This window comes from Hippocampus bargibanti, linkage group LG04 (genome assembly GCF_051943395.1).
Source record: "Hippocampus bargibanti isolate YZ-2025 linkage group LG04, ASM5194339v1, whole genome shotgun sequence".
In the NCBI taxonomy this organism is placed as follows: domain Eukaryota; kingdom Metazoa; phylum Chordata; class Actinopteri; order Syngnathiformes; family Syngnathidae; genus Hippocampus; species Hippocampus bargibanti.
In genome coordinates this window covers 19,483,997-19,496,742 of record NC_142737.1, presented here as the reverse complement: position 1 = coordinate 19,496,742, position 12,746 = coordinate 19,483,997, and the positions used below count along the sequence as shown (strand labels likewise).

Genomic DNA, 12,746 nt, shown 5'->3' with positions numbered 1-12,746 from the left:
TTTGTTTTGGCCAAGCTTTTACGCCGGATGCCCTTCCTGACACAACCCTCTTTATTTATCCGGGCTTGGGACTGGCACAATAAGACACTGGCTTGTGTCCCCTTGTGGCTACAGAACAAGCAACTCGATGAACTTAATAAAGATGAAGTTGCTCAGTAAAAGGCTCGCAAACTCAAAATGATCGTCGAACTAGTACTCAACCTATGGTGCAGTTAAACCATGGCTAAATACCTGTACTTATAACAAAATTATAACAGTATTGTAGATCCTAATATCCAAACACAAGTGCTATATTACTATTAAAAACATTACAAATTTGCTCCTCAAAAGTTCTGCCCTCAACAACAAATAAACGTCAATGATAACAAAGACAAAAATGGTCAGAAATTAACAGATTTACAGAAACTGCATAGAGTAGAATGTCTGATGATCCTTGGCTAGAAATTTATATAGCGTGACCACAAACCGATTCAGTTAATTCCTTGCAATTAACTAATTTCGACCACAGATCTAGATGTCAAAAAAGCACGCTAAAATTTACAAAAGATGTGGTGGATGGACGAAATAAAGGGACTTGTATTATTTCTATGGACTTAGTCACACTTGTGCAGGCAGATCCACGTACCGTTGATACTTGCTGACACATCTCCAAATAACATCTACAAGAGTGAAAGATGTTTGTGAATGTGTCTATTGTTCTACTGTCAGAGATATGACAGTCAGACACCGTGGACAGAGACTCGGAACCAGAAAGATTGTCCCCACTGCCGGCAGGAGACGCAGTCATCAAATGACATATGTCTGAATTCTGCACCTCTCTGCCAAGCTATTTATTGAGAGTATATGTAAATTAAAGTGATACATTAGTAAAACGTGGTTTTCTTGATTATAATGCCACGCCTCTGGGCGTTCTGAGCACCAACAGCTGCAAGCAGTAAAACATAGACATTTTAATTGGTTGTCTTTTCCATGAACTGATAAGTTTGTATCTGGCGCTGGTGCAGGATGTTTAAACCGTAAATAACTTTGGTGAAAAAGGAGTATCTCAAGCCTTAAATTCTGTGCAAGGCCGGACCTTCTAGAATCTAGATGGAGACGACAGTTCACCTTGCCGTCAGATTTACTGTGGCCATCTGCGCTTTGACTGTGGGCCCATTGTTTAGTTGGTCAGCAAAGCATTGCACTTTTAAACATGATAAATTATTATTCTCCATCATCTACTTATGACACAGCAAACACAAATAGCAATGAGCATGACGAGTTGACGCAAGGCATTGCCTGTGTCACACACCTTTGATTGACAGAAGAGCATTCTTTCATGTGAATATGAATGGACGAAATAAATGTCACACTTTAGTCACACAACATTCATCAAACCAAGTGTGACTGGCTGCTTCTGTTTTGGGGTGAAAGTGTGTCACCTCTCTGGATTACCAATATGAATCAAGGAAATTGATTCCTACCTGCAGGAGGTTTGGAGTTTGGATGGCAGCCAAGCAGAGTTGTTGTCTGATCCACACAGCTTGAGAAAACAGATGAAATGAAAAGTAGTTTGGGGGTATCATTTCGGATTTTGCACGGAAGCTTGTGAGCCTTTTATGTGAGATGAAACACTTGGAGTGACCTTTTCTTAAATCACCTATAGCTCAACTTAATCTGCAGTTTTCGAGGCAGAGACATTTTAACAGCTAAGTGGTCATTGACATGATGCTGTTACCTTCCATTGCAAGGATCACATGCCAATCAAACAGTGGCTTATTTCTGTTTGGATATTCATTTGCGGATGTTTCTACGAGAAATCCTTTTTTTCCCGTGGAGCTGTGCTTCTTGATGATTTCTCCAGAAAAAGACCCACCCAAACCACGAGGTCTGCAGCAGGAAATTAAAAAGATTTTGTGAAGAGGCTGTCGAATAAACTGAGACTAGTTTACCCAGGCACTTTTATGATATATTTTTCTACAGTAAAGCCGAAGGAAAACAATATTTGTTTCTGTCTTGTGGTAGGTGCTGTCTCCCCTGTCAGACTCAATCCTAGCAGAGAGGACTGTCACTGTGTTAGATGAGAAAGTGACCATCGCAGAGTTGGGGGTCCAGTTGGTCACAGGACTCTCCATGAGCCTGGAGCTCAGTCCAGGAAGTAACAGAGCCATCCTCACTACCACAACTGCACAAGAGGTTATGCAGACCCCCAAACAGGTGAGAACACGGCAAGATAATCATCAAAAATCCACCAGTAAGACCACACTCTTTATTTAAACTATATTGTAACGTGTGCAATTCAGTGGGATAATACACATTTGTTATGAGTATAATATGCATATATGCTGTGGTGTAGGCGGCTCGGTCGTCGAGTGTTTAGCACGGCGACTTCACAATGCAGAGGCCATGAGTTTAAATCCCGCTCTGGCCTCCCTGTATGGAGTTTGCATGTTCGCCCCGAGTCCATGTGGGTTTTCTCTGGGTCATCTGGTTTCCTCCCACATTTCAAAAACATGCATGGCAGGCTGATTGAACACTCTCAATTGCCCCTCAATGTGAGAGCGAATGATTATTTGTCTCTGTGTGCCCTGCGATTGGCTGCCAACTAATTCAGGGTGTCCCCCGCCAAGTGCCCGGAAATGGTTGGGTTATGCTCCAGCACACCCCGCAGCCTTCGTGGTGATAAAGGCGGTCCGGAAGATGAATGACTGCAGTGTTACATGCTGCTTGTCAAGCCCATCGTTTGCACAAGGACTGGCAGACACGCGCATGTGTTCAATGAATATTTTAAGAAATTATCTTAACTGACAGAGGGAGGGTCTGTGCAGCACACTTGTCACAACTGGCAACATGTTCTCCATTTTGCCCAAAATGCAAGTCGAATCTCCACGTGTAAATTAAGCCGCTGAGACAATGAACCAAATGCTGTACTCTATTTTTCATTCATGCAAGGTAGGAGAACAGACTATATTAATTCTTCCAACATACAGTACATCTTTGGTGCATACCAAACCAATCACACTATAATTAAGTGTGAATGATTATCATGCGAAATCAAGACTGGTTTTTAAGTTTATCCTTCCCCGGCAGTTAAAATCAAATATTTTACTCTGGGAACAATCTGTGGTTCTCGTTTAACAGAAAGCAGAACTTATTGAAACACTTAGTTTAGTTAGCATGGAATTACAGTGATTATAATGATTATGAGAATGATGTCAAGGCAGGTGGTGATCAGGCTGCAAGAAAGAACAGTGGTGGCCTTCACGGAGGAAGATTGTGTTCGACTTAGATTACACAGAGCTCTCATTACAAAGTCGTGCACATTTTACTGTTCACCAGTAAAACAATACAATCACCGTGTGTGGAAAAAAATATGACCAGACAAGTGATCATCCATGATAGCCTTGTTTAGTGGATGTGAACTGTGAACAGCGTGCGCCAGAATTTTTGCTTTGCGATACTGTAAACTGTCTTTTTTGAGAATGGCATGAAACTGAATAAAGGGGTCTTTTGGATTGATTGCCCGCACAGTCAATGTAAAAGGAGTCTCCCTTGGTGGGATTTGTCTGTGGAACACATCCAATTTGAAGGGTCACTAAATAATTCAATAAATATCAAGATGTGAATTGGGCAGCGCGGTGGGGGAATGAATAGAAATACCCCTTCCCCCAACTCAGCCCCACCACCAATCACCACCCACTCAACCCACTCAGGGTACACAGGTTTAGATTCCAGATTCAGCCTTGCTCTGTGGGGTTTCCATGTTCTCCTAGTGATATGTGAGTTTTCCCAGGGTACTCCGGTTTCCTCCCACATTGTAAAAACATGCACGAAAGGTTGATTGAAGCCCCAAAATTGTCCCGAGGGGGGAATGTGCGCATGGATAGTTGTCTGTCTCTGTGTACCCTGCGATTGGCTGGCAACTGGTTAATAGTGTACCCCACCTAGTGCCCGAAGATGGCTGGAATTGGCTCCAGCCGTGCGACGACCCTTGTGAGAAGAAGCGGATTTGAAAATGGATGCATGATTGGATAATGTATTTTTTTTAAATAAATGATGTCTATACAATGTGCGCACAATCTAAATGAAATCATGGTTAAAAGTAAACTTTCCGTGCCTGCGTTTTTGTCATTCATCCCTGTTAGGATGTCTTTCAATGCAAACCCTTTTTCAGGAAAGTAGAGCATTAAAATTCATGTGTCTAAATCTGAAACAAGCAAGGACCTTTGCAAATGTGCATAGTTGTCTATTTATCCGCTTCAGATATCATGAACCCGCTTGACTCAAGACCTGAAAGTGGCAGTGTGACCAAATGCATATCGTTGGGCAGCTGAAGTAGCGGCCTAATCTGAGTGCATGCAATTGCAACAGCACAGTCTCTCTCCCCCAAATATGACTTACATCCCCAACTTGCCCCTCAAATCATATTTTACTTCCCTTTCTTATTTCCCCAAGCTACCGTCATTGTGGGCTCTTTGATCTCCTCATCAAAGCTTGTCTCTGAACTACTTCACGTTTTCTGCCACTTCGTACTTCCACTTCACAGAATATTGAAAGACCATATTTTTTTTTCTTCATCACCAAGTCCCGTGGTTTGAAGTCTTAATGAAACTGATGAAAAGGTGTGACATGAATTAATATTGTTGTTTTTTTTAATCTCACTTTTTTCCACACAGCAGTATTATAGCAAAACAATGCAGTTGGGTGGCACTAAATGTCACGAAAATGAGAATCAGACACTCAATGATGTACTGTATGTTGGGGGGGGGGTAATGTCTGTAACATGGTGAGTGTAAAATCAACCCAGATCACGTTTTCAGTCGGCATTGTCAGCCGTCAGGTACCTAAATGTCTTTGCCTAAACCTCAGAATCTCATATTTGTGTACAGGCAAGATAATAAACATTGAGAAGGTCTCAAGTCTCAGATTAGTGAAGCTGGGAATTGTATTTAGGTACCGCATGAATTAATAAGCGCTGTTGTGTGTTGTTGTTTTCACAGGAGGCCTTGATAAGTGCCTGGTTGCAGTTCAGCGATGGTTCTGTGGCTCCTTTAGACCTGTACAACTCTGACTTTTTCAGCCTGACAGCCACATCCCTGGATGAGGACGTGGTGACAGTGCAGCAGAATCCCTCGTGGAAATGGCCTGTCATTGTGACAGAGGCCGAGGGCGAAGGCCTGCTGGTTAGGGTAGAAATGACTGTTTGCGAAATTTGCCAGAAATTCAAACGGCGTAGTGTCCTGGCGACAGGGAACTGCAACGTCAAGGTGAAGTTTGGTTATAGTGACAGGTCCAGGGAAAGTAGCAATGATTATGGCATCGATGATGAGGAGATGGAAAACAGAGGAAGGCCGCCCTCACCCAACAGAATTGGGCATGAAACCCACTATTATTACGGCACCTCAATATCCGACATGGAGAAAGGCGGAGCCACCACTACTGGAAGTGCGATCATGCGCAGACCAGATGGGGATAAAGTCTCAGGTGATGGGAGTGAGAGGATGCCGATAGACTTTGCTGACTTCCCTGCTCAAGTTGACCTGCCCCACGAGCGCAACGTGGAAGATGAGCTTATACGGACTGCTCGTGGTCTCACGGATCTGGAAATCGGCATGTATGCCCTCCTGGGAGTCTTTTGCCTGGCTATCCTCGTCTTTCTTATAAACTGCATCTCCTACACATTTAAATACCGCCACAAAGAGATGTCCATTGAGGGCCAAGAGACCATGAACCACACCCACGACTGGGTGTGGATGGGAAACGAGGTGGAGCTTCTCGAGAGCGAAATCAGCTTGTCACCCCAGCAGGAGGAGCAGACTTCCATCATAGACTCGAGCAATGGGCTGGAGGAAGGCAGCCACTTGTTGAACGGGGACTCGGCCCCGAAGAACATTCAGAGTCAAGTGCACCGGCCAGCCGACATCGGCTGCCTGGCCAGGGAATGCAAGGGAGAATCACCGACAACTAAGAGGAAGCGAGTACAGTTCACCACATTCACCACCATGCTCTCGGACAGTAGTTACCCGACTGTTAGCACTTTGAGCCGATGCCACAACCAAGACATTAAGTGGGTGTGTCAGGACGTTGCGCTGGCCGGCTCCAAGGAGATACGCAATTACATGGAGCGATTAAATGACAGTGCTTTCAAAGAGGTGGCATAATACACAAACGCAACTCATTACAACTCACCTTTTTGCCTTTCAGGGGAAATTGGGTCTGGATTTCAAGTGAACGTCGACATTGTGTTGAGAATCATATCCAACCAGCCAAAGGCTCAACGGCATCAGAGTTTGTCATTTTCCCACAAATGTAATGTGGCACATGACAAATTCATCATTGAATGAGAACTCGATGGTATACAGTACAGACTTTTACTTTGGTTCCTTGGTTTTTGATCTGCTGCCGATAACGCTGTGAAACTCAGATGGCACAGAGAATTTAAAAGAAACGATAGAGGTTCAGTGTTTATGCACATTAAACAATTTTCGACATTGTGAAATATTTTCTCTAAATTTGTCCTATGAAATTGTGAGATTTTTAGGAAAATCAAAGGCCAAACCAAACTTGTACTTGGGAAGAGAGCTTGGCACAATATTTTTGCTCCTCATCAACCCCAAAACGACCAATTGTACAATTGCATACAAAGTATTGTATTGTTACTCTATATATTGTATTTTCATAACATTTAAGGAATACATATACAGCGATGTCAAGAGTGTGTTCCAGCTTTTATTGAGTGCAGCGTCTTCAAACATCTCATTTGTCTGGATAACCGTTGCTGTTTTGGAAGAGGGGTTGAGAACGGGGACCAAATGACACTTTAATGCTTGTTTGAAGCGTATTTTATGTGATGCAATTTAGACGCACGGAAAGAGCTTTAGCCCTTTATTGCTGATCATAGAAGGAAAACAGTGGCCATTAAAGCAGCCCCATCCTTAAAAAGTCAGTTCTCACATGACAGCAGAGGTATTGAAGGGCTTTTAAGTGGCTGGACAACATGGTAATGTCACATTTCCTATGCTGCCCCTGAGTTGTGTGAGCTTTGAAGAAAACACCAATTAATGTCTTGTTAAACTCTGCCCACAGTTGCCAGGAGAGGATACTGGTGGACAAACTGGGGTGTTTTTGCAAACTTTCCCATGAAAAGAAAAGAAGTATAATTATTAGAAGGGTGAACTTTTTTTAAAATACAGTGATACCTCGGTTTACGAACCCCTTGGCTTACGAAATTTTCGGTTTACGAATGTTACATTTATGAAATTTTTACCTTGGCATACAAACAATTTTTTGGGGATACACACGGAGCTGCCACAATGAGTGATGTGTCGTTCGCAAACGAGCCCGTTGTCCTAACAAGAAAATGGTAGCCAACTGTTTTGTCCTCTATTCACCGCCCCAATCTTAAATTAAAGCCACGTGATTGGTCAAGAACGCAGCAGCGACGGGGTAGGGGTTAAAGACAGAGAGAGTGAGGACGTTCTCCCAAAAACAAAATGGCGTCTTCGGTTAAAGCCACGTGATTGACGTCAAGAACGCAGCAGTGAGGGGAGGGGGTTAAACATTAAAGAGACAAACAGACGACAGAGAAAGAGTGACAAAACACACACACACACACACACACACACACACACACACGAAAAGGATACGACAGAGCTTGAAACAAAAAAAAAACAAAAGTGAAAAAAAACAAAAGTTAAATAGTGAGAAAATGGATATAAAACAGTGAAATTTGGACAAATTTCAACTTTGACAGTTCAAAAGCAGAGTGTAGACTGGAAGGTTAAAATATCCCATCAATCGGGCTCCACAAATAACCCGCACAAGCCATCTGTACACTTGATGCAAAAAGCTATCAACCCAGCTAAACAGAACACAATTGATGAAGAAAAAGGTAAAATTATCGCAGAGAAAGCAACTCCAAAGGATCATTCCTCAAGATGGTGAAAGAAGACTACGTTCCTCATCAAGTGTTTAATGCTGATGAAACCGGCCACTCCGTTCCATCAAGCCATCAACAACCATCACAAAGGTAAATAAAACAACTTTATTATACAGTACAGTTAATTTATTTAATTATAATACCATAGCACATTTATTATACATAAAATAATGTATATTTTGTGTAGTTTTAAGGCTTAGAAAATTAGAAAGTAGAAAATTATGTTTTATGAGGACCTGGGAACAGATTATTCTCATTTTAATGGTTTCCTATGGGAAATTAATTTTTTGACACTCTGTCTGGGAACCAATTAAGTTCGTAAGCCAAGGTATCACTGTACTGCTGTACTGCTAACTGTTCACAATAATTCATCTTTCAAAATATCCCAAAGAAACGCAGCTGCCTGATTTTTTTTCTCAGTGAACATCATTACTGTCACCGTGGTGTCCCCTTTCTGTTGTTGTTGTTTCTGACGGGGTTATTATTTTCCACCATGCCTAGAAATGTTCCCATTATGGTAACTGTGACTGCAGTGTGTCTCAGATTCGTTAATCAGCAACACTAACAATATTATAGTTTCGATGACAGCAGACTTGAGATACTTCAGCTGCCACTAGTTTGAGTATAATTGGCAATACATACACACGCTTACGCAAATACACTTGGAACAAAGACCTTTTCCCTTTTTTGTACTTTTTTAGGGAGTTCAGGCAGCTTGTTGGCTCTCGCTTATCTCCTTCTCTCTTCTTGAAATTAGGCGCAGTGTGAACCAAAAACATTGATTGATAAATCGAAGTAATTTGATAAAACAAATACGAAAATGACACCATAAAAATTCTCCGCACTGATGCCATTCTCTTAATTACTTTGTGTTTTTATTTTATTTCATCTCCATTTAAACCTCTCCCAGATTGTGTTTCTTGGTAGTATTTACATGATGTGACTTGTTGCCTTTGCGTTGGTCACTTCCAAGCGCAAAAGTTGAAGCCATGAGGAGAATGTCCAGTGTTGGGACAATGGCTGCGATAATCCAGGAGGATTTAAATACTGGCCCCAAGGGGGGTGTCATGGATGGTGGTGGTTGGAGGTCAGGAGGTGGGGGGATCAAGTTTAATTAATGCACCACTACAACTTGCTATGACCAGAACCGGTGGCGGTTCCGCTTTAAAGTGTAGCTCTGGAGAATAATGATTCCAATTTTGGATGCTGGAAAGTGAATAGTTGCTCTGTTAAGTCAAAGCTTCCCTGAGCAGAATATCCCCTGAGGCCTCCATCTTAAATTGGCTTTTAATGAAATTAATGATGTGAGCACAACAAGCTTTTACTAATGCATGGTAGTTCTCCCTGTGGTCTGTATTTGCAATCAAATGATTCACTAGCTGTTTTTCTTCCAGAGCCCTTTCTAAAATACAGGCACTGCAGCTTTACTCCAATTTTCACAGAAAGGATAGCTGAGTCACTTGAAATCAACGTGATTTTATCAAACACAGCTTCAGGGCACATTTTCTTGAAACGGACCTTTAATTCCCCGATCAATTATATCCATCCAATTATTGTCTGTGTAAGCTCTCAGTCGTAGAGGAGTGGTCCATCGATAAAAAGGTTTCTTCAGCCGTCATGTGTACTTTTTTGAAGGTGTCGGACGTTTCGCTACTTATCCAAGATGCTTCTTCAGTGAACTAAAATCTTACTGGTAGTATCGGCCCTATATATACCCGTAATGTCCAGACACGGTGGCGCCGGACACTGCTATGATAGATCTCTACTCTCAGGTTGGGGGAGCAGAGATGTAGGAACAATCGGCGGGGCTGCAGGGAGTGGTCCTCTGCTCCCCCAACCTGAGAGTAGGGACCTATCATAGCAGTGTCCGGTGCCGCCATGTCCGGACATCAGGTATATATATATATATATATATAAAAATCCTCGTCTCACCCACCATGGGTGGTGTCTGTCCCCATTTCAGCTCGGGTCCTCTACCAGAGGCCAGGAAGCTTGAGGGTTCTGCGCAGTATCCGTGCTGTTCCCAGACTATGCCAGCCACCTGGTTATGGCGCTCCATGTAGGCTTTCCCTGCCAGCATCATACACCCTGCAGTTACGTGTTGGATTGTCTCAGGTGCCTCTTTGCACAACCTACACCTTGGGTCTTGTCTGGTGTGGTATATCCTTGCCTCTATGGCTCTGGTGTTCAGGGCCTGTTCTTGGGCAGCCAGGATGAGTGCCTCTGTGCTGTCCTTTAGGCCAGCCCTCTCTAGCCACTGATAGGACTTCTTGAGATCAGCCACTTCTGCTATGGTTCGGTGGTACATCCCGTGTAGGGGCTTTTCCTCCCATGATTGTCCCTCTTCCAGCACCTCATCCTCTGTTCCCCATTGACTGAGACATTCTCTGAGTACATCATCCGTTGGAGCCTTCTCTTTGATGTATTCATGGAGCTTGGATGTTTCATCCTGGACAGTGGCTCTCACACTCACTAGTCCCCGGCCTCCTTCCTTACGGCTTGTGTACAGTCTCAGGGTGCTGGACTTGGGATGGAACCCTCCGTGCATGGTGAGGAGTTTTCGGGTCTTAACATCTGTGGTCTGAATCTCTTCCTTTGGCCACTTTATTATTCCTGCAGGGTATCTGATCACTGGCAGGGCATAGCTGTTTATTGCCCGGGTCTTGTTCTTGCCATTGAGCTGGCTTCTGAGGACTTGCCTCACCCGCTGGAGGTATTTGGTCGTAGCCGCTTTCCTTGTTGCTAATTCGAGGTTGCCATTGGCCTGTGGTATACCGAGGTACTTGTAGCTGTTTTCAATGTCTGCTATTGTTCCTTCAGGGAGTGAGACCCCTTCAGTGTGAACTACCTTGCCCCTCTTAGTCACCATCCGACTACATTTCTCCAGCCCGAATGACATTCCGATATCACTGCTGTAGATCCTGGTTGTGTGGATCAGGGAGTCTATGTCCCTTTCGCTCTTAGCATACAGCTTGATGTCATCCATGATCGTAGCTCCATTTCTGAGGCGGTATCCATAGCCTGTCTTGGCGATTATCTGGCTGAGGGGGTTCAGTCCTATGCAGAACAGCAGTGGGGAGAGTGCATCACCTTGGTATATGCCACATTTGATGGACACTTGCGTTAGTGGCTTGCCATTGGCTTCAAGTGTGGTTTTCCACATCCTCATCGAGTTTGCAACGAAGGCTCTCAGGGTCCTGTTGACCTTATACAACTCCAAGCATTCATTGATCCATGTGTGTGGCATCGAGTCATATGCTTTCTTGTAATCAATCCAGGCTGTGCACAGGTTGGTAGGTCGGGACCTGCAGTCTTGAGCGACTGTTCTGTCAACCAGCAGCTGATGTTTGGCACCTCTAGTATCTCTACTAATGCCTTTCTGTGCTTTGCTCATGTATATATATATATATATATATATATATATAGGGCCGATACTACCAGTAAGACTTTATTTCGCTGAAGAAGCTTCTTGAATAAGGAGCGAAATGTCCGACACCTTCAAAAAAGTACAGATGACGGCTGAAGAAACCTTTTTATCGATCCAATTATTGTGTTTCTGATCCTATTCTCAGGATCATGGGTGTGCTGAAACCCATTGCAGCTGACTTTTGGCTAAAAGTATTTATAAATATGCTATAGTAATTGGATTTCTGTTTTCTAATTTTTAGATTGGTGCAGTTCGTTTCTCTTACTATGTGTAGGCTTCCATCAAATGATACTTTATTTTTAGAAATACAGTGAGACCTCAACTTAGAAACTTACTTGGAGTGTGTAAGGCGAAAAGTGTGTATCTAAAAAAACATTTCCATAGGAAACCATTAAAATGGGAATAACCCGTTCCCGGGCTTCCATAAAATATACTTTTCAACTAAATAAGCCTTAAAACTACACACAACATACCTTAGTCTATGTATAATAAATGTGCTATTGTATTGTAATGAAAGAAATACATTGCATTGTATCATAAAGTCACTTTATTTACATTTGTGATGGTCATTGATGGCTTGATGGAATGGCGTTGGAGGTCGAAGGTCAAAGGGAATTGCTGTTTGGAAAGAGAGGCACGTTACATGAGGACTGTAATTAAAGAAATAAACTGCGCTGTAAAATTAAGTTTTATTTACCTTTTTGATGGTCGTTGATGGCTTATGGAAGGAGAGTCACCTTCCATAAGGACTGTTGGTAACTTAACCTCTGGTGTGGCTTCTCTTCTTTTTTCTTTGGAGACTCCTCATCATTTTTGCTAACTAAAAACCTCTTAATTGACACCTGTTGCTTTCTGACTTGTAAGGTCTTACGAAGCTGAGGCATCACATTATTGTTCATCATGTTGATGATTGTCATAGCCACAGTCTTTTCTGAATGGAACTGTTCGGTAAAAGCCTGCACATCATTCCACTTTGCCAACATTGCCTTTATTATGGCGTGCATTAGCCGTGCTTTCTCGCATAAAATAGCTTTACTCACGCTGTCGCCTGATAGCTGCTTTTCGTTAATCGAAATTAACTGAAGTTTTTCAACTTCTTCGATTGCCCGAGACCGTCGCTTTGAGAGCACGGAAACACCTTTTGCAACAGACGCACCTTTGATGGCTACCCTGTTCCGGAGAATGGTAGCAATGGTTGATTTAGCATAGCCGTGCTCGGCCACTAAATCACACAAACGCACACCTCGTTCTTGTTTTTCAATTATCTCCTTCTCAGCGACGGTGATTTTATTTTATGTCTTCTTGGGCTGAACACGAGCCTGTGGGGTTTTTTTTCGGTCCCATCATAGTAAAATTATCAGCAAAAAGCTCCAAGTAGGCGATCGACGTGTGCATTCAATA

At 43.0% G+C, this 12,746-nt stretch overlaps 1 protein-coding gene across 1 annotated transcript in view; it reads left to right on the top strand.

The window, feature by feature from the left end:
* Positions 1 to 6,680, top strand: part of LOC148899387 (transmembrane protein 132C) — a 146,660-nt gene extending 139,980 nt beyond the window's left edge. Inside the window, exons 11-12 of the mRNA XM_088993871.1 lie at positions 2,005 to 2,196; positions 4,980 to 6,680. Of these exons, the coding sequence (XP_088849997.1) occupies positions 2,005 to 2,196; positions 4,980 to 6,140 (1,353 nt within the window). The 3' untranslated portion in view covers positions 6,141 to 6,680. The remainder of the gene's footprint in view (positions 1 to 2,004; positions 2,197 to 4,979) is intronic.
* Positions 6,681 to 12,746: the final 6,066 nt, after the last annotated feature.